This window comes from Oncorhynchus mykiss, chromosome 28, assembly GCF_013265735.2.
Source record: "Oncorhynchus mykiss isolate Arlee chromosome 28, USDA_OmykA_1.1, whole genome shotgun sequence".
NCBI classification, from domain to species: domain Eukaryota; kingdom Metazoa; phylum Chordata; class Actinopteri; order Salmoniformes; family Salmonidae; genus Oncorhynchus; species Oncorhynchus mykiss.
Window position 1 is genome coordinate 29,819,516 of NC_048592.1, and position 26,793 is coordinate 29,846,308.

Genomic DNA, 26,793 nt, shown 5'->3' on the forward strand with positions numbered 1-26,793 from the left:
GTGCACAAATTTGTTTACATCCCTGTTAATGAGCATTTCTCCTTAGCCAAGATAATCTATCCACCTGACAGGTGTGGCATATCTAGAATCTGATTAAACAGCATGATCATTACACAGGTGCATCTTTTGCTGGGGACAATAAAAGGCCACTCTAAAATGTGCAGCTTTGTCAAACAATGCCACAGATGTTTCAGATTTTGATGGAGTGTGCAATTGGCATGTTGACTGCAGGAATTGCCCACATGTTGCCAGAATTTCTCTACCATAAACCACCTCGGTCATTTTAGAGAATTTAGCAGCATGTCCAATCAGCCTCACAACCGCAGACCACGTGTATGGCGTCGTGTGGGTGAGCGGTTTGCTGATGTCAACGAACACAATTGCATTTGATAAATGAATATTTGAATGCACAGAAATAATGTGGCGAGGACCACTTCTTTTAATAAGGTATCTGTGACCAACCGATGCATATCTGTATTTCCAGTCATGTGAAATCCATAGATTAGGGCCTCATACATTTATTTCAATTGACTGATTTCCTTATATGAACTGTAACTCAGTAAAATCAGTTGCATTTATATTTTTGTTCAGTATACATGATTCACTTTTAGTGGGGGGAACTCTACCAGATATCAGGGATGTTCGCTCTCACCCCACAAACGGAGTCAAATGCACATCAACACACACACACTTTCTTTCGCACGCACTTATGGTCACAGTCCGAGTCTTGCAAACACTCAGGTTGGGAGTAGTGATGAAATAAACATTGACACAACCTGGCTTCAACACTTAAATTATCATCAAGTAGCGGCATCACACCGATAGATAGATCTCTAACCTGCTAAATGTTGGTACCCTTCTAGGGCAGTGAAGTCTAGTTCATTCATGAGACAACTAGGTCCTTCACAATGACTAGTATCAGAGAAACAATACCATTATAGAAAAACACTGACATGATAGTCAGCTTTCAAAACAAATAAACCACTGGTTAAGTGTGAGGCATGTGTTGTGATCGGCGATCACTAGTCTTGTGCAGCAGTGCACCATTTACATTGCTTCAGACTATAACGGGAAACTGGGACCTTCAGGGGAATGCTTGAAGACAAACTCGTTGTAGTGCATGTATGGTTTGCTTGCTATTTTCTTTTGATATACAGGTAACTGCCAAAATAAAGAAAACACTTGCGTAAATGAGGGATACAAAGTATATTGAAAGCAGGTGCTTCCACACAGGTGTGGTTCCGGAGTTAATTAAGCAATTAACATCCCATCATGCTTAGGGTCAGGTATACAAATGCCCAGTTTTTTCTCAGGGACTTCAAAAGAGGGGTTTCATAGGAAAATAGTTACCAGATCTCAACCTGATTGAAGACTTATTGGAGATTAAGGAGCGACGCCCGAGACCACATTTTCCACCACTATCAACAAAACACCAAATTATGGAATTTCTCCTGAAAGAATGGTGTCGCATCCCTTCAATAGAGTTCCAGACACTTGTTGAATCTATGCCAAAGCGCATTGAAGCGGTTTTGGTTGATAGTAGTGGCCAAACGCCCTATTAAGACACTAGGTTGGCGTTTGCTTTATTGTTACAAGGTTTTAAAGGCCCAGTGCAGTCAAAAACATGATTTTACTGTGTTTTATACACAATGGAGGTTGGAATATTGTGAAGTTGTAAAAATGATAATGCCCTTTTAGTGTAAGAGCTGTTTGAAGAGACCTGAAATTTCAGCCTGTTTAGGTGGGATGGAGCTTTGAAATCAGTTAATAGACCAATAAGAAAGAGTTCCAAACCTCTCTTCCAATAGTAGCTAGCTTTCCCCTCCCCACTCAAACAGTCCTAGCAAAATTCTTGCTTGAGAAATTGATCTGGGAAAAAAATCAGTTGAAAATAAAGATACCCATCCACCAAACTTGGTTTCAAGTTACTGAAACAGAGCATGCTAAGCTTGTTTTAAATATTAGCTTACATACTAAATCCTAGTGAAAAAGCGTTAATTTAATCAAAAGCATCTACAGGAGAATTTTATGTAATGTTCAGTGTTATGACACCAGTTTTTGATCGATTGTTTTCAAGCATTCCCTTTCAGGTTGTAATTTCCGATACAGGCTAAAGCAGTTTGGTTTCATTCTACAAAAGACACAGCGACAAACTTAAAACTCTTTAAAGGCCACAACATGATATCCGTCTTTCCTTCAGAGACATCTCCTGTTTGACAGGCTCTATAAAAAGACTGACCCAACTGTTTCTCTCTGTCCCCAGACCATAGAGCCCCCTTGAGGGTCAGCCTGTAGGATTAGGGTGTGAGGTTGTTGGATGTGGAGTAGAGGGGCTCCTGTTCTTTCTTCTTGATTCTGGTCTATATCAGTTTTCCTTTGGTCTCCATCTTAGATATGCCCAACCAAGTCAGTCACTTCCTACTTTCTCTCCAGACAGGAAGGGGAGGGGCTAGCGTTGTAGCATGTAGACCACCATCTCGTAGGTGGACATCATGATGGCGGTGTTGGGGATCTGGCGGACCAGATGGGTGGTGAGACCACGGTACAGGGCGCGGTAGCCCTCCTCCTTAGGTACTGTCAGTAATGTCTGGAAGAAGGAGCGGTACTTGCTGCCCTCCTCTCGTAGCCGGGTGCGGATCACCTCTACAAAGGGAAGAGGACAGGAAATGGGGGAGGACAGGAGAGAAAAGGGGGAGGACAGGAGAGAGGGGAGAAAAAAGGGGAAGGGGAGAGGAGAGAAGGGGGGGGGGGGAGAGGATAGACTGATTGACTTATTAACCCCGATTCAGTTTAAAAATATGTATCATTGGCGATACAAATATCATATCAAACAACCATATACAACATACAACATGCATACCGTGGGGGTAGGCGAGAGAGGTGGCACAGGTCTTGGAGGTGGCGGCGGCCAGCATCATGCCCACAAAGTCTGAGGCATCCCTCACCGACTCGTCCTCGTCCTGATCCATGCTGGCCTGGGCCCTGGACTCCATCAGCTTGCGCTTGATGCTCTCATAGATGACAAAATGGATGACCGTCTCGGAGATGCCGGCATACGAGGCAGACATGCCCCGATAGAAGCCCCGCCAGCCCTCCGCCTGGTAGACCCGCCGCACACACTCAAACGCATTCATGCGCCTCTCGCCACGGTTCCTGTGGTAAAAACACGTTTGGGGGAGGCAGGAGAGAAAAGGGGTCTTTATAGCTAAACGGGATACATTTGGCAAGTAAGTAACATGTTAAGGGATTCGCAACATCCAATAACGTAATATGCTCTACTAGTACTCAGAATAACACCTTTTCCCTTAGCACAATGAATCCAAACAATATTTTATTTTACCTCTATTTAACCAGGCAAGTCAGTTAAGAACAAATTCTTATTTACAATGATGGCCTACTGGTGAACAGTGGGTTTACTGCCTTGTTCAGGGGCAGAACGACAGATTTGTCAGCTCGGGTATTCGATCATGCAACCTTTCGGTTAATAGTCCAACGCGCTAACCACTAGGCTACAATAAGCATGACAATGCATAACATACAGTATATAGAGAACCAACAAAATATGAAACAGCTGTGGATTAACGTAAAAGCTTAGGGAATTTCAAATTGGCTGCATTCTGACTTTGGAGAATCAAAGACTTTTACAGCATGTGGCCTAGATATAGCCTCCCTCCTCTGTGCTTACCTGGCATCCAGCTGCAACCGGGTCTTGATCAACCAGATGGGATTGGTCGCCGTGATAGCAGTGAACCCTGGGAAGAAGAGTTCAGAGGTTCAGACAGGGGGAGTGACTGTGTGAGAAGGACTCAGCCTATCCAAGGACAGAGATATATACAGTGGGGGGTGTATTTCACAAAGCACCACCAATGAGTGAGCCAGCCATCTAACAACTGTATTTCCTGGATGATAAAGGAAGATCAACTTGAATATAGGGAAGGATATTACAGATTCAATACTTGCAGTAGTAACCCAACGACACTCAACTTCAGCTGGCTTTATGAACTAGAAAAGTAAGAGTTAGAACTGACTGCTGGCCTATCTATCGATCCTGCGTTTTGTGAAATACAACCCCGGTGCACTCTAAACATTTCCTTCTCAACTGGCAGCAGTGTGTGTAAGCTTTGTTGACATCTTTAAGCTGTGTTTATTGGCCTTTTACGAGTGGTTTATTTACGTATTGGCAATCTTGTAAAATATTTCCTTTTAATCGCTGGTGCTCTGGTACCAGAGATTATAAAACATTTAAACTTGATTACCTTTGTTAAGGGCAGACTGTCCCTCACAGGAATGGTATTATATGGACTGATTAGATTCCTCAAGGTTATTACAGTACAGGCAAAAACTCAGCTTAAAGATAGAGTCCACATTCTTCATATTTACAAGTTGCAACAAATATAACCAAGATATAGCCTATAATTACTATTCCTTAGTGTTAATAAACAAGGTGGGCCTGAATCTCGTGTACACGGAATGCACCACAGAATGATATAGCATAGTGCTATGCTATTGTTCAGCCCCCTCAATGAACATCATTATTATACTTCACTCTGATTAAGTGTGCCTGATAAAATACTACCATTTAAATTAGTCAATGAATTGTGTAAATGTAGTTTGAACAATAGTAGCTAGCTCCCAGATGAGGTGAGCTCAGCCCTACATCTTAAGAGAAAGTCATTGTATGAACGACGTCATGGTGTGAGCCTCAGCTGAAGGCCTCATTGGCTGCCAGGAGGAAACTAAATGGAGTCTGGCCTTCTTGAATTATTCAAGAGGACCAAAGAGGGGATTTTTTTTTTCTCGCAAAGTGGACAAGTAGGCGGATGTTATTTCCCTGGGAAACTAGGTGTATTTATAAATACCAAAACATTTACTAGTTTAATAGTGTTATTAATAAGTTGCTTGTACTAAATTTGGGTTTGATTATTTTTTTTTTTTTTAAATAAGAGACCAATGAGTCCCCTGACAATGCAACAAGTAAGTATGTTAATTCACACAGGAGTGTTATGTCATATACATTACAAGGTATATGACAAATGTGTAAGGTGCAGGTCATTCTAGTGTGATCATAATGTGTGCATTTTTAAAAGACAGACAGTAAATCCTGCACATCACTTGTGCTCTGTACCGATGTGGTCAAGATACTAAACCTCCAAACAGGAACATAATTTAAAACATGACCATTTGAAAATCAACATACATTTAGATCACTACATAGCATCTTCTCTAAACAAGAAACCAGGGGACGTCTACAGTACAACACGCACGATTAGAGCTTCTACTGTATCAAGGGACACAGTCCTAAGGAAACTGCATGAAGAGGATGACAAGTCTGTTGAAGAAGAAGAAGGAGATAGCGTCTATGGCGTGTACTCACAGAGTAGGGGCAAAGCTACTCCGCCTCACAGCTGCAGCTAGAAGCCTGCAGATATGGGGGGGCTGAGGTGGCGGGGGCTCTCCCCCCTCACGCAGGGGTGAAAGCTACAGTAAATCCCTAAAATGACCACAGTCACACACAGGCAGCAGTCAACCAACCAACCCACCCACAAACTCCCTTTATTTACATAGATGAAGAGGAAACCTACCGATCCTACCCAATCCCTGTATTTTTAACAGGTAAAATAGGATGACAGGTATCACTCCCATCTCCCCCAATCTGATATAAACAGGTAAGATCCCCCTAAGCCTCCCCAAATCCCCCCTTTTATATATAAACTTAAGAATCCTCCCCACTCCAACATTTTTACCCACGCTTTTTTAAACCAACCAAGGTGGGAGAGGAGAAAAGGTGTGTGTGTGTGTGTGTGTGTGGGGGGGGGGGGGGGGGGGGGAGGTCACACCCCATCTCTTCCTCCCCACTCTAACCCTCAAACTCTTGACCTTACCCGACCCACACCTGTTTTAAAATGCAAAGAGGCAGTCTCGTGTCATTTCTCTCCCCTATGTTTTGTCAGGTACTGTATGTTGTTCTTGGTAAGGGAAGAAACATGCAAATCTGTCTTAAATGAACATCACCCCACTGGTATATTCATTATGTGCAGGGCAAAACAAATAAACATGTGTGGTACACAATAATAAAATATATTTCAACAATGCTACAGGTGCCAATCATTGTCAACCAATGGCATCATTACCACAGTAACTTTTATTGATTCTAAACAGTAACGATGGGGTCAAATAAAAATGGGGGACAAAGTCAACAATGAAATAGTCACAATAAAAAAAAAAAAGGTCAAATAATGCAAGAGGGTTGAAATGCTAACCTTGTCAAGCAGACTTAAGTCTATAAAATGACGAGCTTTGTTAAGTGTGCTCGATTAAATTCTACCCTATAAATTAGTCAATGAATTGTGTAAATGTAGTTTGAACAATAGTAGCTAGCTCCCAGATGAGGTGAGCTCAGCCCTACAGTAGGCCTACATCTTAAGAGAAAGTCCTTGTATGAACGACGTCATGGTGTGAGCCTCAGCTGAAGGCCTCATTGGCTGCCAGGAGGAAACTAAATGGAGTCTGGCCTTCTTGAATTATTCAAGAGGACCAAAGCGGAATAAGTTAAACGGAATATCGCTGAGTGGAGAATTTGTTTCTCTCTGATAAACAGTGTTGTGATACGCCAATTCAACAAGACCACCCATCGGTTTCTGATCGCCTGAACAACTTCTAAAAGTTAAGCATTAATGCCATTTTTATGTTGGACAAAGGACTGTGTGGAGGCCAGATGTCTCAAATACATAGAACTTTTCCCCCAAATGAAACATATTACTGGAGTGTCAGCCGTTTCATATCTAAACTAATTCAATGGCGTGACCTAGTTCCAGTGTTATTACAGCACTACAGTCATCTGCTATAATGCAGTGTGCTTTAGGCTGAATGGGGCCCGCTATTAAAATATATGATAGATGTGATATCTGTGCAAAGAGGGTCACATATTATGGTCGAGGGTGTCAGAGTCCACAACCTAGTTCAAGGCTCTTGACATACTATGGGTTCCTGATCTAGCGTAAATTAACCACATGAACTAGCAAGTCTATACAGGAGGTCTATGGACAGAAAGAGACACTAGGCCCTGAGCAAACTGTGGTTGTGTTGAACTCAAGAGAAGGCATGAGTATGTGTGGCAACTCATACTCATGTGTTACATTTACTAGGGAAAATGGTTTAGATGTGCAGTTCTTAGCTCCACTCCTCAACTCCTACAGAGAGGGTTCAGGGAGTTGAATGACTGTGCAAAATGGCCATGATTTATAGGCCAGTAGTGGGTATGATTATGAATCAACACCAAGTATACCAAACACTAGGAACACCTTCCTAATATCAAGTTGCGCTCCCCACTTTTGCCCTCAGAACAGCCTCAATTCGTCAGGGCATGGACTCTACAAGATGTCGAAAGCATTGCACAGTTGTTCCAAGTTGGCTGGATGTCCTTGGGTGATGGACCATTCTTGATACACACGGGAAACTGTTGAGCGTGAAAAAGCCAGCAGTGTTGCAGCCTGGCACCTACCACCATACCCCGTCCAAAGGCACTTCAATCTTTTGTCTTGCCCATTCACCCTCTGAATGGCACACATACACAATCAATGTCTTTATTGTCTGGAGGCTTAAAAATCCTTCTTTAATCAATAAGGAATCATAGCTTTCACCTGGAATCACCTGGTCAGTCATTCATTGAAAGAGCAGGTGTTCTTAATGTTTTGTATACTCGGTGTATGTTGTCTAAAATAAAATGGTCTATTCATTCTACATCTGTAATTGAAAAAGTCAGTAAGCATGTTTCTATAATTTGTACTTGGGAGAACTGGCACTATATCAAATTTAAAAAATGCTGACCAAAAAGCATCTTTGGGTAATTATTCTATATCTGCATGTGTAACTGAGGGAAAGGATTCAGGTGTTTCAAATCATTTTGGGAGTGCCATAATCCGATAGGGATTTTCTAGTGTCTGGAACTAGGTTGTCACCGAAAGCCTATATCCTGTATATAGACATACGTAAGTTACATGAGTGATATCTACAGCACAGTGGACAGTATTGTCATCAGACGAGGGCAGATGTAAGTTATTTAAGTTCAGCGATGTACATCTGTGGTGTCAGCGGTTCAAGAGTAAATGACGATGGACCAAATAAGGACCCTCAAACCAAATAGTGACAAGGTTAGCATTTCACTTCATATGCCGACTAAGAAACATCTAAAAATGCGTATTGTTCATGTACCTTCAGTGGGGGTGGGTGGGGGGTAAACAGGCTGGTAAAAAAAAGGGGGAAGGGGTACAGTGTATCAAGACTGTGCAATCATGTAGAAGTTAAAGGAGATGAAAGAGCTGCAAACCAGCTAGTGACCTATAACCAGCATCATTATTAGCATCAATAGCATCATCATCATGGTCATACCAGTGAAAGGAAATGGAGTGCTACCTGAGGCGTCCGGCCGGTGTGTCGCCGCGAGGCGGGGGGCTCCCGCAGTGAGGGCCCTGACATGTTAGCACCCTGGGGCCTTTACTACTGTACACACACAGCATAGTCAGCGCTTGAAGGGCCAAACTCACTGTTTAGCAACAAACTGGTACGTTAACACAATTTAGGGTCCTTCGAGAGAGTCGAAGAGCCTCAAGAGAAAAAACTGGGGAAAGTGGGGGTGGGATGGAAAGCACAACCCAAACTTTGAGGATGTTATTTATTGTATTGCTGGAACAGACAGCTAGCTAGTGGTAAGTCTTGTAGTTGTAGGTAGTAAGGTGTTGGGCCTCTGCCAAGTTGGCTGTATAGAATTGTAGGACAGAGGCAGTAATGTGGGTCAGTGGGTCTACTTGCCGTGTGAAATCACAAGAGCAGTTCACTATATGAGTGGAAGTAGTAGAAAATGTAACTGACAGTGTTAACTCTGTGCTTTGTCTTTTCTTACTAAGTGCTTTGACAGAGAACACAGATAATTTTTCCACATACAACTTAAGAACTACAATATTGAAGGGCAGAATAACCTCTTCACTTTCACTATAGATATAAAGTAGGGTTTATACTAGAGACTGATCCTGAAAGTCTTCAATTGTGCTTTCGGGCAAACCATCTGTGGTTGATATTCAAAACACTGGAAAACGTCCACAAGGCAACCCATATAGTGGCAATGTCTAACACCTAGCTGGATAGAGGCTAGACCAATGTTAATAAAATATTGAATTATCTTCAAATTAACAGGAAACCCCATTCACCCCATAACGCAAGATACAAATGTACAAAACAAACATTTAATCAAATAAACAAATATGGCCAGTTACTTTAAAAAACAAAAACTAAATATCTTTAAATAAATACTTAACATATCCCCTTTTCTATGTAAACAGTCAAAATAAAATAAGTAGCTGGAAATGAATTGTCTAAACAAGTCAACTTTGAATGTAGCAACAAGCAGTAGAAACTGCACTGACAAGCAGGCTATAGACAGCAGAGGAGGAGTTTGTGGAACAACTGTTACCTGCTAGGCCTGCAGACACCATATGGACCTGCGTAGAGTCGGGCTCAAACACGCCGTTCAGCTTCTCTTTGGCAGTGGAGTAGGATGCAAAGTAGATGGCTCTGTTGATACAGGAGGGAATAGATGTGAGCTAATAGAGCGAATCAATCAATCAATAACGATACCGTAACTCTGAGCCGTTACCGTTAAACTAGATTTTTTGGGGTCATGACGGTCGATACCAATATGGCAAACAAAAAATGTGTTTCATTTTTGTGAGATTGGGGCAAAATTGCACAGTATAAAGCACAGGTAAATGCCCTCTGTCCAAATTGACCCACTTCAACTTGCTTACCCCCCAATAGATCCACAGATGATGCAGTCGCCATCGCACTGCCCTATCCCATCTGGACAAGAGGAATACCTATGAAAGAATGCTGTTCATTGACTACAGCTCAGCACTGAACACCATAGTACCCTCCAAGCTCATCATTAAGCTTGGGGCCCTGGGTCTGAACTCTGCCGTGTGCAACTGGGTCCTGGATTTCCTGACGAGGTGCCCCCAAGTGGTGAAGGTAGGAAACACCTCCGCTTTGCTGATCCTCAACACAGGGTCCCCACAAGGGTGGGCGCTCAGCCCCCTCCTGTACTCACTGTTCACCCATGAATGCGTAGTCACACACGACTCCAACTCAATCATCAAGTTCGTTAGATGACACAACAGTAGAAGGCCTGATTACCAACAATGACGAGACAGCCTACAGAGAGGAGGTGAGGGCCCTGGGAGAGTGGTGCCAGGAAAATAACCTCTCACTCAAAGTCAACAAAACAAAGGAGCTGATCATGGACTTCAGGAAACAGCAGAGGGACCACAAGCCTATCCACATCGACGGGACCACAGTGGAGAAAGTGGAAAGCTTCCACATCAATGATAATCTGAATTGGTCCACCCATACAGAGTGTGGTGAAAAGGGTACAACAGCTCCTCTTCAACCTCAGGAGGCTGAAGATATTTGGCTTGGCCACTAAAACTGTTACAGATGCACAACTGAGAGCATCCTGTCGGCTGTATGACCGCCTGGTATGGCAACTGCACCGTCCGCAACCGCAGGGCTCTCCAGAGGGTGGTGCGGTCTGCCCAACACATCACCGGGGGCAAACTACCTGCCCTCCAAGACACCTACAGCACCAGATGTCACAGGAAGGCCAAAAAGATCATCAAGGACAACAAACACCCGAGCCACGGCCTGTTCACCCCGCTATCATCCCATCAAAGCTGGGACAAAGAGACTGAAAAACAGCTTCTCTCCCAAGGCCACCAGACTGTTAAATAGTCTTCACCAGCCGGCTTCCACCCAGTTACGCAACCCTGCACCTTAGAGGCTGCTGCCCTATATACATAGACTTGGAATCAATGGCCATTTTAATAAATGTTTACATACTGCTTTACTCATCTCATTTGTATATACTCTATTCTACTGTATTTTTATTTTTTACAGATCTTACATTACTCAGATCACATGTATACATGTACATATTCTCATTCACCCCTTTAGATGTGTGTGTATTAGGTCGTTGTTGGGGAATGTTAGATTACTTGTTAGATAAACTCAGCAAAAAAAGACATGGCCCTTTTGCAGGAGCCCATCTTTCAAAGACAATACATAAAAATCCAAATAACTTCCCAGATTGTAAAGGGTTTAAACAATGTTTCCCATGCTTGTTCAATGAGCCATAAACAATTAATAAACATGCACCTGTGGAACGGTCGTTAAGACACTAATAGCTAACAGACGGTAGGCAATTAAGGTCACAGTTATGAAAACTTAGGACACTAAAGAGGCCTTTCTAGTGACTGAAAAATCACCAAAAGAAAGATGCCCAGGGCCCCTGCTAATTTGCGTGAACGTGCCTTAGGCATGCTGCAAGGAGGCATGAGGACTGCAGATGTGGCCAGGGCAATAAATTGCAATGTCTGACAGGATTGGTACATCCGAACATCACACCTGCGGGACAGGTACAGGATGGCAACGACAACTGCCCGAGTTACACCAGGAAAGCACAAACCCTCCATCAGTGCTCAGACTGTCCACAATAGGCTGAGAGAGGCTGGACTGGGGGCTTGTAGGCCTGTTGTAAGGCAGGTCCTCACCAGACATCACCGGCAACAGCTTCGCTTATGGGCACAAACCCACCGTCACTGGCAAAAAGTGCTCTTCACTGACGAGTCGCGGTTTTGTCGCACCAGGGGTGATGGTCGGATTCGCGTTTATCATTGAAGGAATTAGCGCTATGCCGAAGCCTGTACTCTGGTGCACGATCGATTTGGAGGTGGAAGGGCCATCATAGTCTGGGGCGGTGTGTCACAGCATCATCGGACTGAGCTTCTTGTCATTGCAAGCAATCTCAACGCTGTTCATTACAGGGAAGACATCCTCCTCCCTCTTCTTGCAGGCTCATCCTGACATGACCCTCCAGCATGACAATGCCACCAGCCATACTGCACGGTCTGTGAGTGACTTCCTGCAAGACAGGAATGTCAGCGTTCTGCCATGGCCAGCAGAAAGCCCGGATCTGAGCATGTCTGGGACCTGTTGGATCGGAAGGTGAGGGCTAGGGCCATTCCCCCCAGAAATGTCTGGGAACTTGCAGGTGCCTTGGTGGAAGAGTGGGGTAACATCTCACAGCAAGAACTGGCAAATCTGGTGTAGTTCATGAGGAGGAGATGCACTGCAGTACTAATGCAGCTGGTGGCCACATCAGATACTGACTGTTACTTTTGACCCCCCCCCCCTTTGTTCAGGGACACATTATTCCATTTCTGTTAGTCACATGTCTGTGGAACTTGTTCAGTTTATGTCTCAGTTGTTGAATCTTATGTTCATACAAATATTTACATGTTAAGTTTTCCAGAAATAAGCGCAGTTGACAGTGAGAGGACGTTTCTTTTTATCGCGCTAAGTTTATTACTACACTGTCGGAACTAGAAGCACAAGCATTTCGCTACATTAACATCTGCTAACCATGTGTATGTGACATTAACATTTGATTTGAGTCAATGCCACTCCGACATTACTCAATTTAATACTTATCTTTTTTATTCCATTCTTTTACTTTTAGATTTGTGTATATACTGCTGCACTGTTGGAACTAGGAACACAAGCATTTTGCTACACCTGCAATAACATCTGCTAAATATGTGTATGTGACCAACACAATTTGATCTGGCCTGGAACTCCTGTTGCATTCATTTGGATCATTTGTGTGTTACCAACCTACATAAAAATAAACATCTACAGCACCTATAGAAAGTCCACACCCCTTTGGATTTCCTCACATTTTGTGTTACAAAGTAAGACAAAAACAGATTGAATTGTTATTTTTGTCAACGATCTACACAAATGGACATAAATGGACATAAAAATGTGCTTCTCTTTCAAAAACAAGGACATTTCTAAGTGAACGGTAGTGTATGTATGAGGGACAGAGAAAAGGTTAGTCATTCAAAAATAATGTCAACCCCTACTTTTTCCACACAGAGTGAGTCCATATAACTTGTGATTTGTTATGCCAAATTACTAATTTAGGTTTGCCTAAACAAAGGAGGTGAATACTTTCACAATGACTATTTCAGTTATTACATTTTTATTAATTTGTAAAAACCTGTAGAATTTTCTTTTACCTTTGACATTATCAAGTATTTTGTGCAGATAAATGACAAGAAATTACAATTAAATATTTTAAGCCTACTTTATAAAGCAACAATATTTTAAAAAGCCCAAGGGGCTGTAGACTTTCTATTTGCGTATTAAAATATATAGAATGGCCCATTAGGCCTGTTCCTGCCTAGTGCCTGTGTCTGTCTGTCACTGCACTCACATGTCCTGCTTTAGCTGGAGATTCATCTCCCATGCAACTCCTACGCTTCCTCCACTAAACTCAAATTCCAGAGGATTAACGCAAGTAAACATATCCGCTGTGGGGATTAAAACCCAACGACCCGCCAGCGCTTGGCTCGCTCACCCTGCCCTTAGTGTGCAAGTGTATGTTTGTGAGAGTGAGATTATGTACACTGTGCATGTGAGAGACTTGGCCGATCTTAGTGGTGGTGACGCGGACTCATCTAAAGCTTGTGATGTGGAGTGTGCTGTAGATGAACAGCTGACTGCCCAGCCAACCATGCTCTAATGGCAAACAATATGCTCTGCTGGGCAGCAGGCTGCAAAGGGCAAGGGGAGACCAATCAGCCAGGACCTTTCCACAGCCATGGCACGCAACAGTGTTACAGTCACTTCACTGTCTGGTTGGATAAGGTTCCTTGCTGTGTTAATGTTGGTAAAGCCTGGTGAGCGTCTAGTCGCTGGAAGGGCTTATTGAGGAAATGGCATTGGTGTTTTTGCTCTGTTCCAGTGCAACATTGAGGAGAGTATTGAGGAACAGAACCCTGTAGGAGTAATGAAGGATGATCCATTATTCTCCCCCTTTCCACTGCAGTAATTTTTATGGCAGTGTGCGCTCAGGTCAGTCTGTCTCTTTACCCTCTCCCTCCCTGCCGTTCTAACTCGCTCCTTCCCGGTTTCTCCGACCCCTCTCCCCCCCAGAACCCCTGCTCTCCCTGTCCTCAGCTACCGCTCCACTTCACTGTCCTCCCACATCGCTCTCCCGTCCTCCTCGCCTTCCTCCCACCTCTCCCCTCGTTTTCCTCACCCCCCCTCGCTTTCCTCCCTCCCCCTCCCCTCCCTCCCCGCTTTACTCCCTCCCCTCCTCGCTCTCCTCCTTCCCCCTCCTCCCTCCCGCTCTCCTCCCTCCCCTCGCTCTCCTAACTTTCCTCCCTCCCCTCGTCCTCCTCGCTTTCCTCGTCCTCCTCGCTTTCCTCCCTCCCCCCGTCCTCCTCCCTCCCCTCGTCCTCCTCGCTTTCCTCCCTCCCCTCCCCTCGTCCTCCTCGCTTTCCTCGCTTTCCCCGTCATCCTCGCTTTCCTCCCTCTCCCCGTCCGCCTCGCTCTCCTCCCTCCCCCCGTCCGCCTCGCTCTCCTCCCTCCCCCCGTCCGCCTCGCTCTCCTCCCTCCCCCCGTCCGCCTCGCTCTCCTCCCTCCCCCCGTCCGCCTCGCTCTCCTCCCTCCCCCCGTCCGCCTCGCTCTCCTCCCTCCCCCCGTCCGCCTCGCTCTCCTCCCTCCCCTCATCCTCCTCGCTTTCCTCGTCCTCCTCGCTCTCCTCCCTCCCCCGTCCTCCTCGCTTTCCTCCCTCCCCCTCGCTTTCCTCGTCCTTCTCGCTTTCCTCATCCTCCTCGCTTTCCTCCCTCCCCTCCCTCCTCGCTTTCCTCCCTCCCCTCCCCCTCCTCGCTTTCCTCCCTCCCCTCCCCCCGTCCTCCTCGCTTTCCTCCCTCCCCTCCCCCCGTCCTCCTCGCTTTCCTCCCTCCCCTCCCCCTCGCTTTCCTCGTCCTCCTCGCTTTCCTCCCTCCCCCCGTCCGCCTCGCTTTCCTCCCTCCCCCTCGCTTTCCTCCCTCCCCCCCGCTTTCCTCCCTCCCCCCGTCCTCCTCGCTTTCCTCCCTCCCCCCGTCCTCCTCCCTCCCCCCGTCCGCCTCGCTTTCCTCCCTCCCCCCGTCCTCCTCGCTTTCCTCCCTCCCCCCGTCCTCCTCCCTCCCCTCCCCCTCCTCCCCTCGTCCTCCTCCCTCCCCTCGCTTTCCTCGTCCTCCTCCCTCCCCTCGCCCTCCTCCCTCCCCTCGCTTCCCTCGTCCTCCTCCCTCCCCTCGTCCTCCTCCCTCCCCTTCCTCGTCCTCCTCCCTCCCCTCGCTTCCCTCGTCCTCCTCCCTCCCCTTCCTCGTCCTCCTCCCTCCCCTCGCTTCCCTCGTCCTCCTCCCTCCCCTCGTCTTCCTCGCTTTCCTCCCTCCCCTCCTCGCTACCCTCCCTCCCCCCCTCGCTTCCCTCCCTCCCTTGTCCTCCTCCCTCCCCTCGTCCTCCTCGCCTCCCCTCGTCCTCCTCGCCTCCCCTCGTCCTCCTCCCTCCCCTCGTCCTCCTCCCTCCCCTCGTCCTCCTCCCTCCCCTCGTCCTCCTCGCTTTCCTCCCTCCCCTCGTCCTCCTCGCTTTCCTCGTCCTCCTCTCGTCCTCGTCGCTTTCCTCGTCCTCCTCTCGTCCTCCTCGCTTTCCTCGTCCTCCTCTCGTCCTCGTCGCTTTCCTCGTCCTCCTCTCGTCCTCGTCGCTTTCCTCGTCCTCCTCTCGCCCTCGTCGCTTTCCTCGTCCTCCTCTCGCCCTCGTCGCTTTCCTCGTCCTCCTCTCGCCCTCGTCGCTTTCCTCGTCCTCCTCGCCCTCCTCGCTTTCCTCGTCCTCCTCGCCCTCCTCGCTTTCCTCGTCCTCCTCTCGTCCTCCTCGCTTTCCTCGTCCTCCTCTCGTCCTCCTCGCTTTCCTCGTCCTCCTCTCTTTCCTCGTCCTCCTCTCGTCCTCCTCGCTTTCCTCGTTCTCCTCGCTTTCCTCGTCCTCCTCTCGTCCTCCTCGCTTTCCTCGTTCTCCTCTCGTCCCTCGCTTTCCTCGTCCTCCTCTCGTCCTCCTCGCTTTCCTCGTTCTCCTCTCGTCCTCCTCGCTTTCCTCGTTCTCCTCTCGTCCTCCTCGCTTTCCTCGTCCTCCTCTCGTCCTCCTCGCTTTCCTCGTCCTCCTCTCGTCCTCCTCGCTTTCCTCGTTCTCCTCTCGTCCTCCTCGCTTTCCTCGTTCTCCTCTCGTCCTCCTCGCTTTCCTCGTTCTCCTCTCGTTCTCCTCTCGTCCTCCTCGTTCTCCTCTCGTCCTCCTCTCGTCCTCCTCGTTCTCCTCTCGTCCTCCTCGCTTTCCTCGTTCTCCTCTCGTCCTCCTCGCTTTCCTCGTTCTCCTCTCGTCCTCCTCGCTTTCCTCGTTCTCCTCTCGTCCTCCTCGCTTTCCTCGTTCTCCTCTCGTCCTCCTCGCTTTCCTCTCGTCCTCCTCGCTTTCCTCGTTCTCCTCTCGTCCTCCTCGCTTTCCTCGTTCTCCTCTCGTCCTCCTCGCTTTCCTCGTTCTCCTCTCTTTCCTCCTCGCTTTCCTCGTTCTCCTCTCTTTCCTCGTTCTCCTCTCGTCCTCCTCGCTTTCCTCGTTCTCCTCGCTTTCTCCTCGCTTTCCTCGTTCTCCTCTCGTCCTCCTCGCTTTCCTCGTTCTCCTCTCGTCCTCCTCGCTTTCCTCGTTCTCCTCTCGTCCTCCTCGCTTTCCTCGTTCTCCTCTCGTCCTCCTCGCTTTCCTCGTTCTCCTCTCGTCCTCCTCGCTTTCCTCGTTCTCCTCTCGTCCTCCTCGCTTTCCTCGTTCTCCTCTCGTCCTCCTCGCTTTCCTCGTCCTCCTCGCTTTCCTCGCTTTCCTCCCTACCTCTCCCCTCCCTCCTCGTTATCCCCCCTCCCTACCGGTCCTCGTCCTCCTCCCTCCTCGCTTTCCTCCCTCCCCTCCCTCGTCCTCCTCGCTTTCCTCCCTCGTCCTCCTCGCTTTCCTCCCTCGTCCTCCTCGCTTTCCTCCCTCCCCTCGTCCTCCTCACTTTCCTCCCTCCCCCCGTCCTCCTCGCTTTCCTCCCTCCCCCTCCTCGCTTTCCTCCCTCCCCCCGTCCTCCTCGCTTTCCTCCCTCCCCCTCCTCGCTTTCCTCCCTCCCCTCCTCGCTTTCCTCCCTCCCCCTCCTCGCTTTCCTCCCTCCCCCTCCTCGCTTTCCTCCCTCCCCCTCCTCGCTTTCCTCCCTCCCCCTCCTCGCTTTCCTCCCTCCCCCTCCTCGCTTTCCTCCCTCCCCCTCCTCGCTTTCCTCCCTCCCCCTCCTCGCTTTCCTCCCTCCCCCTCCTCGCTTTCCTCGCCCTCCTCGTCCTCCTCGCCCTCCTCGCCCTCCTCGTCCTCCTCGCCTTCCTCGTCCTCCTCGCCTTCCTCGTCCTCCTCGCTTTCCTCGTCCTCCTCGCTTTCCTCGTCCTCCTCGCTTTCCTCGTCCTCCTCGCTTTCCTCGTCCTCCTCGCTTTCCTCCCTACCTCTCCCCTCCCTCCTCGTTATCCACCCTACCGGTCCAAAGTATTGGTTTATGTCGTTCCTTTCTGTTCCTATTTAAAAATAATAATTACATTGAGCTCAACATTAAATTACTTCAATCAGTGCGGATGGAGTAGCTTGCTGTGGAGCGGGTAAGCGATTTAATCGGTATAGGTAAGTCGTTAAGAGCAAAATTGTATTTTGCCATAACAGTATGGTTTAATCATAATGAAAGACAAACACACACACACACACACACACACACGCCAGGTACAGTGTAGGCCGAGAGATGCAACTGAAATTGAGGGTGAGGAGAGCACGAGAGAGGATGGAAGAAGCTTGCCTTGAAGCACTGGGCATCCTTGTTATGACGTGCATGATCAGAATTAGGCCCACAGAATTATACCTACAGAGGAGCCGCTTCTATGGAAGAGCTTTGAATAAATTTGGGCTTCCGAGTTGGTTTAATGTTGGACCAGAGCAAACATTAGCTAGCTAGTCAACAAGCCTGTGCGTGCGGAGTAGCACTAGAATTAAAAACATCTTACCTTTTTGTAGTTAATAAATCCAATGTGAAACGTGATAACTATAGTATCCTTAACTAGCATTAAACTAGATCCATAATTTGTGTAATTAAAACATCTCTCCCTAATTTCTGAATTACACTTATAACATCGTCAGTAGGCTACAGCAACCTATGCTTCAGAACAGAGCGGGAGGTAACCCACACACACTTCGAACTGGCAGGCAGACGTTGGTTATCGTTAGTTGGTTGTAGTTATACACGTACTGCGTTTCAAGTTTTCAAGTTCCGACTAGCACGTGAACGTGGCATAAGTTTGAGTGACAGAGGGCTTGGCATAGGCGCTTTGTTGCAATTTCTGTGGGAATGTAAAATAAAGTTAACTGGTTCATATGCTTCTAAAATAACGGTTCTGTTCCGGGAAGAGTATAGATCACCCTCGTTTTAGGTTAGGGTTCTTTTCTTCAAACAATTTCATTATTTTCCAGTTTTTGGTTCTGTCCTTGAACCGGTTCCAACCCTTGGTTAAAAGTAAATTACTGCGACATCAGCCTATGCCATATGGTCACATATACGGCTAAAGAAATGAGCGTATGGAACGCAGCAGTAGGCCTATAGAGGGAGATTGTTGTAAAGATTTTTCAAATAGCTTAGTGTGAGGAACAATTTCTATATATTATCATTTGCAATAAATAGAAAAAATAGAAAAGGATGCTTAAAAAACAACACTTTCCTACATTTCCAGGCAGCATATCAGTGGATTCGGCTATTTCAGCCAGATCCATTGCTGACAGGTGTATAAAATTGAGCACACTGCCATGCAATCTCCATAGACAAACATTGGTATTAGAACGGCCTTACTTACGTTGCCCCGTTAAGCTCAGTGACTTAACGTGGCACCGTCATAGAATAGCACCTTTCCAACAAGTCAGTCGTCAAATTTCTGCCCTGCTAGAGCTTCCTCGGTAAACTGTAAGTTCTGTTATTGTGAATTAGAAACGGCTCAAAGCAACAACGGCTCAGCCGCGAAGTGGTAGGCTACAAAAGCTCACAGAACTGGACCGCCGAGTGCTGAAGTGCATAGTGCACCATGCGCAGTGCCAAGCGTCGGCTGGAGTGGTGTAATGCTTGCCACCTATGGACTCTGGAGCAGTGGAAACACGTTCTCTGGAATGATATATCACTTTACCATCTGGCAGTCCGACAAGATGAATCTGGGATTGGCGGATGTCAGGAGAACACAACCTGACCCAATGTATAGTGCCAACTATAAAGTTAGGTTCGGGCTAGGCCCCTTAGTTTCAGTGAAGGGAAATCTTAACGCTACATACAATGATAGTCTAGGTGATTCTGTGCTTCCAACTTTGTGGCAGGCCAGGCCATTTCCTGTTTCAGCATGACAATGCCCATATGCACAAAGCGAGGTCCATGCAGAAATGGTTTGTCGAGATTGGTGTGTTAGAACTTGACTGGCCTGCACAGAGCCCGGACCTCAACAAACACCTTTGGGATGAATTGGAACGCCGACTGCGAGCCAGGTCTAATCGCCCAACATCAGTGGCCCATCTCACGAATGCTCTTGTAGCTGAATAGAAGCAAGTCCCCGCAGCAATGTTCCAACATTTAGTGGAAAGCCTTCTCAGAAGAGTGGAAACTTATAGCAGCAAAGTAGGGGGGGACCAACTCCATGTTAATGTCCAGGACTTTGGAATGAGACGTTCGACGAGCCGATGCCCACGTACGTTTGTATGTAATAGGGAATTGATAAAACCAAAAAGGGCAAACAATTCACACAACGAATGCAAAATAAGAGGGAGACCGCTGAACCATTCTGGAGAGACTTGCCTATATAGTCACCACACACCACTCTTCTTCCTCGTCTCAACATTTTTGAAATTATACCCAAGACACATTATAGTCACATATTTTTTAGATGGTTTTCACTGAAAGCAATAATCAACTAGGCCTATTGCCTCACGCACTGCCCAAATTGTCAGCTTCTCAAATAAGCATAGGCCTATGAGCTTGTAACTTGAAACAATCCACAACAACAAAAAAATTAAGAAACGAATGATCCTCGATTCCTCTGTGGCGAAGTCATTCTTTCTGGTGAAGTATTTTGAATTATTCTATTTCTGTATAGACAGGAGTAATTATATAATTTTGGCAAATGCATTTCCATTTACTTCCCTATTGGACCCACCACTATGCCATTTTTCTCCTGTTCTATTGGTTTTCATATCAACATTATTTCATTGTCCAGAAGCCGAAGTCACAACCCTCGTCACTAACAACCCATCCTAGTTGTTGGATCTTTAGATTCCCCCTCTTTCTAAGTCATGGAACCTCTGCAGGTGCACTGTTTGAATCGTGTATTTCCAAGTGTGCTGTTTAGAATGGCATTTTTGGCAAATGTTTGAAAATTCAGTTTTATTGTCTGCTTCATCCCAGTAGTTGCATGTTCTGTTCAGATGTATTACCACAGTGTAAATGTGATGTCTGTTATTCTGAGCACCGTGGGTGGATGCCCTAATGGGTTATGCACGCAACGCAGACGGCTCCGGTACATTTCTCAAATGGCTGGTAAATTTAAATCTTTCCGGGCATGTTGTTCGGCTTCACATTTTCCTAACGGAAATCCCTGTCACACACACACAGACGGAAACAGGGAAGACCGTCAAGGGCATTTAACGCCTCACAGAGGACCAGACTAGCAGAACGAGAGTGATGATCTACATACAGAGAAGGAAAGAGAAATTCAGATACTCAAAGATACTCAAAGAAAATTGACAAAGCACATTTTTTGCATTTTAGCTAACCCCAACCCTTTTCCTAACAACCTAATTTGAATAACCTGCTACGCAAAGTCAAATCTGTTGTTAATTTGACAAAAGCTGTATCCCTTCTAGCCATGACCCGGTGGACAGCCGATACTCTGTGATTAACAGACTGGACCAGGAGGCTACTGTTGCGTAATAGGGCTAACACTCAGAACAGTCATTTCAGTCTGGGTTCTACCACTAGGGAGTGTGAATAATGCCCCTGTGGAGATGGAAGATGAAGACAGGGAGGGAATGGAATTTTACTGGCAATTAAACTGCAGAAATTCATTTGGGGGGGGGGGGGATTATGTAAAATTGTGGTAATTGTGTCGTCCTCCGATGTGGTTACAAAAAGGAATTGCTATTGTCAAGGTCAAATAATGGAAAACCAAATACAAAATAAATCTAGGTTTTCTAGCCACACCCCTTTACATCTGAAGCCAGGAAAAAACTTCATAAAGTAGCCTACACAGAAAGACAAGAAAATGCTAGCATAAGCCACAACAGGACAAATTACTGCACAGCAAGGGAGGTCATACCTGGAAGGAGCCACACCCACCAGGTTGGGCCCAAGGCCTCTGAACAGCGAGCGCGGTCCCTCCTTCTCCAGTATCAACCTGTTGAGGCAGAGAGGAAGAGGTGTATGAATAGCTAGCATAGCGCAAAGTGTTGATTACTGATATGCTGAAACATAAGAAAAGATGGCTATCAAGATAGTGGGCTAGTGCCAATGAGGATAATCAGTCTGCCATGACCATAGCACATCGACCATTGCATAAACTTGTCCATTGGCGACTAATACAGTAATAAACAGATGCATTTATGGTATGTCAAAACAGATCAATATAGCTAGCTGATGATGCATTACATTAGATGATGGATTTCAGCATTTGTGTATGTGACCTTTTTTTTTAATACAGTGTGTTGTTTTAATCCTGAATGCTGTTTGGTTAAAACCGCTTTTCCAGCCGGTGTCTATTCACATACAACGATCTGGCTCAGTCAGCTAGGGTTAGGTGGCCTCCCGACCAGTTAGCCCCAGGTAAGACAGCAGGCCTCGTTATTAGGACGGCTGGTAGAGTAGCGATTAAGAACATTGGGCCAGAAACCGAACAGTCTCTGGTTCAAATCCCTGAGTACACTAGGTGAAAATCTGTTGTGCCGTTGAGCAAGGCACTTAACCCTAATTGCTGCTGTAAGTCACTCTGGATAAGAGCGTCTGCAAAATGACTAACATGTAAATGTGAATTATAAAAAGGTCAGCAATGCAATGAGCTGCTCTACGTAACATGGTAATGGCTGATGGGGTTCATGCTGTTTAGTGTCACCCAAGGTTATTCCACCATTAACTTCATTCATGGAGATATTCAAAGCAGCGACAGAGCTAAGCTTCAATTCAAGGATTAAGGCCTCTAAATTCAACTGCGAATTCAGTCTACTACGCAGTCAGGACTGCTCATACAGAGCTACTCTGTTCTAAATGCGATTTGGCCGACGCTGCAGTCGGTGGTGACCCACTTCTGCAAGTTGTTTTCCTCTCCCTGTGCTGCTTAGTGGTGGTGTTGGGTTTCAGTTAGTGCTTCCAGGGCAAAAGCATGGTGATTGACTGATGGAGAAAAGGGGGGGGGGGCAGGCCCAAGAACACTGCAGCAGAGCGGTGATCCAACAGAACAAAGCCTTCAGCCAAAACCTGACTTAAGGTTTAAAATGTAGAAAAACAAGTAGCTTCATCGATATTTCACTAGAAGGGAAATCTTTGTATCTAATCAATGACCTGGCTTTTACTGTGATGAGGCAATTGATGATACAGTTGAAGTGAGAAGTTTACATACACTTAGGTTGGAGTCATTAAAACTGTTTTGTTTTCAAATGACTACACAAATTTCCTGTTAACAAACTATAGTTTTGGCAAGTCGGTTAGGACATCTACTTTCTACTTTTTTCCAACAATTGTTAACAGACAGATTATTTCAATGTATCACAATTCCAGTGGGTCAGAAGTTTACATACACTAAGTTGACTGTGCCTTTAAACAGCTTGGAAAATTCCAGAAAATTATGTCATGGCTTTAGAAGCTTCTGATAGGCATTTGAGTCAATCGGAGGTGTACCTGTGGATGTATTTCAAGGCCTACCTTCAAACTCAGTGCCTCTTTGCTTGACATCATTGGAAAATCAAAAGAAATCAGCTAAGACCTCAACAACAACAAAAAATGTGGAGGTTTACAAGTGTGGTTCATCCTTGGGAGCAATTTCCAAATGCCTGAAGGTACAACGTTCATCTGTACAAACAATAGTACGCAAGTACAAACACCATGGGACCACGCAGCCGTCATACCTCTCAGGAAGGAGACACATTGTCTCCTAGAGATGAACGTACTATGGTGTGAAAGGTGCAAATCAATCACAGAACAACAGCAAAGGACCTTGTGAAAACGCTGGAGGAAATAGGTACAAAAGTATCTATATCCACAGTAAAAATGAGTCCTATATCGACATAACCTGAATTGCCGCTCAGCAAGGAAGAAGCCACTGCTTCAAAACCGCAATAAAAAAAGCCAGACTATGGTTTGCAACTGCAAATGAGGACAAAGATCATACTTTTTGGAGAAATGTTGTCTGGTCTGATGAAACAAAAAAAGAACTGTTTGGCCATAATGACCAAATCAAATCTTATTTGTCACGTACACATGGTTAGCAGATGTTAATGCGAGTGTAGCGAAATGCTTGTGCTTCTAGTTCCGACAATGCAGTAATAAGCAACGCGTAATCTAACCTAACAATTTCACAACAACTACCTTATACACACACAAGTGTATGCACACCATCATTATGTTTGGAGGAAAAGGGGGGAGGCTTGCAAGTCGAAGAACACCATCCCAACCGGGGTGCTTTGCTGTAGGAGGGACTGGTCCACTTCACAAAATAGATGGAATCATGAGGTAAAATTATGTGGATATATTGAAGAAGCAACATCAAGACATCAGTCAGGAAGTTAAAGCTTGGTTGCAAATGGGTCTTCCAAATGGACAATGACCCCAAGCATACTTCCGACATCGCGGCAAAATGGTTTAAGGACAACAAAGTCAAGGCATTGGAGTGACCATCACAAAGCCCTGACCTCAATCCTATAGAAAAAGTGTGTGAAGCAAGGAGGCCTACAAACCTGACTCAGTTACACCAGCTCTGTCAGGAGGAATGGGCCAAAATTCACCCAACTTATTGTGGGAAGCTTGTGGAAGGCTACCCGAAACATTTGACCCAAGTTAAACAATTTAAACAAGGCAATGCTACAAAATACTAGTTGAGTGTATGTAAACTTCTGACCCACTGGGAATGTGATGAAAGAAATAAAAGCTGAAATAAATCACTCTACACTATTATTCTGACATTTCACATTCTTCAAATAAAGTGGTGATCCTAGCTGACCTAAGACAGGGAATTGTTACTAGGATTAAATGTCAGGAATTGTGAAAAACTGAGTTTAAATGCATGTAAACTTCCGACTTCAACTGTACATAACTAGTTGAAGTCAAGGTTAATATATTAACTGAAAATTTGAGACACCTAATTTTGTCTAAAAAGAGTATGTTTGGATGGTCAAGATTTGTTGAACAGACCTTGTGAAGAAAGTTATATGCCCATACAACTACAAGGTCTATGGCCCAATGTATTTGGTATTACCCCTCTAACTGTATGTAGGGCTGTGAGTCAAGGAACTTTGGATGACGGTTATTTGTCAGCCAAATGACCATGGTCATCGTTATATGACCATGGTCATCAGTTAAATAGCCCAAAAATATGCATATTTTCTCATCTCCAGACTGTATGTGCTGCAGGGGGAGGTGTCCTGTGTTTACTGTTTAGCTAAGCTGACAGCTAGTAGAGGGGATGGCTTGAAGATATGTCTGTCAGATTGGGCCCTGTTCTTGGTAAGCCATTGGGTGCATGTATTTCATGATACAGTGCATTCAGAAAGTATTCCACCCTTCACTTTTTCAATATTGTTGCTTTGCAGACTTATTATAAAATTAATTTTAAAAAAATATTTAAAATACTCACACACACACACATTTGCCACAACACCTTGCTAAAACAAGAAGCAACAATTTCATCACGTCATAAAGAGTCCATGTTACCGCGGAAATGGAGTCAACCGCATGTCTGGCCATCTTCAGTCAGCTGTTCATTCCACACACAAAATTGTAATTCTATTCATGTCTCCTCTTGCCTTATTCAAAAAAATAAACAATGGCTGTTAGATGTGAACCAGGCTTACTTTTACTTTACTGCTGTTGGGTAGTTTGTCGACTTGAAAATATATATTGTTTTGTATTAAAACAGGTATTTTAAATGTCATGACGGTCTTTGTCCATAATCGTTGGTTACCAGATTACTGTGCCAGCCCTAGCTTTTTGCTCCCTTTACTACGCCAATTATGAAACTGGTTGTGCATCCTGGCCCCGTGGTGTGGAAATTGTTTAAGGTGAGGGCATCTAAACAGCTGTTGGTATGAGGGACATTCATTCACTGTGCCACTGTCCACATTACAATAACAGCTGCAAAGAACAACGTGTCTATTTCCTTGTCCTCTATGTATTTCAGCCTCTATTCTAGTCCGATAAGCAGAGAGCTTTTACAGAGCAATACGAAAGGAGAAGATTAAGGGGTTAATGTTTTCCCTTAGCAATATGGAGGATAGGAAGGAGTCGGAATAGTCACATTGCAGTGGTATAGACTAAATGTTTTAAAAAACTAAGGCAAAGGAGAAAGTTGCCCTCTACGATACTTACGTGGGTAGTTCCACAGCAAACCAAAACAGAATCACAGTAAGCCCTGTTCTCATTCTATTTTTACAAGTGAGTGATGCAGATTTAAGTATGCTATAGAACAACTTGTACTTGTCCAATATGATAAGGGATATTTCAGCCTTAGCAATGATGACTGCTAAACTACATCCCCAATCTGAGATTATAGAACCCCACTATGTGGTTCAATATGTGTGGGAGAACCATATTGATGCAATCAAAATGCTGAAATGCAAAGCAAGATTCCCAGACCGTAGTCTATTATGACAGTCTTGCTTTGCTATGACAAACTGTTGTTGCCTTTTGGGGGGGTGGAAGAGTAAACTTTAACCTTGGAGGACAATAAAAAGACAACCTCTTCATGACCATTAAAAAGGAAAAGTCAAGACGTTTGTCTGACAACACTTTTCTACAGAAACTCATCTTTGACTCATTGGGTGTTAAGTGTCAAAAGGGCATGTGAGATACTGGAGGGGGCCTTGAGTGAAACGTGGCGAGAAACTTCTAGTCTTCCTGAAACGGTGACCCAACAAACCCTGTCCAAACAATGGAATGTGTAGACTATTCTCTGTGACCCCTGTGTGTTAGTGAACTTACTTGAGGCAGTGGAGGGGTCCCGGGGGGGCCATGCGGGCCACACTGGCCCCGTTGACGGTGCTGAGCTGCACCTCAGAGATGTAGAAGGTGACATGAGAGGACTGTAGTCTGGTCTTTACCACTTCCAGTGGACAAGTCAGAATAGCACCCACTGTTCCCCCACACCTAGATGGGTTGAGAGAAAGAAATAGGATGGGAGGAAGACAAGCAGGTCAGAATAGCCAGAGTACACAAGGCTGTTTATTATTATTTTTACAAAAACAAGAAACCCCATAATTGCTCTCAGATCACTAAGATTAGGATCTGTATTTATCCATTTCATAATTGTTTATTGACCAGATATGCTTTTTACCACAATTTCCAACACAAAAATTCTCATTACAGCAACAGTTTTCAAAGTCCCAAAAATAAACTAAATCTATGTATTATTTTTTACATTGCTCACCTGATGAAATGGCCTGAGTAAGACACTGAAAGCAAATATATTTTAAGTTAAATTATTAAATTGTATCTTGTCATTTCACTCTTTACCGCAACACTGAATCTTGTTTTTCTTGTCTTAATTACTTGTGTTGTAATATATATATATAACTAAATAAATAAACTGGGTGATAATG

The 26,793-nt window shown here is 45.4% G+C and overlaps 1 protein-coding gene across 3 annotated transcripts in view; it reads right to left on the reverse strand.

Annotated features, from left to right (window-relative positions):
- Positions 1-2,365: 2,365 nt before the first annotated feature.
- The window catches only part of slc25a36a (solute carrier family 25 member 36a), a 50,304-nt gene continuing 25,876 nt past the window's right edge, over positions 2,366-26,793 (reverse strand). For all 3 annotated transcript variants that reach the window (XM_036966820.1, XM_021589786.2, XM_021589785.2), the window contains 6 exons: positions 26,177-26,341; positions 21,312-21,389; positions 9,467-9,567; positions 3,686-3,752; positions 2,861-3,153; positions 2,366-2,643 (listed from right to left, as the gene is read on the reverse strand). In XM_036966820.1, coding sequence (XP_036822715.1) covers positions 2,450-2,643; positions 2,861-3,153; positions 3,686-3,752; positions 9,467-9,567; positions 21,312-21,389; positions 26,177-26,341 — 898 coding nt within the window. In that variant the 3' untranslated portion in view covers positions 2,366-2,449. The remainder of the gene's footprint in view (positions 2,644-2,860; positions 3,154-3,685; positions 3,753-9,466; positions 9,568-21,311; positions 21,390-26,176; positions 26,342-26,793) is intronic.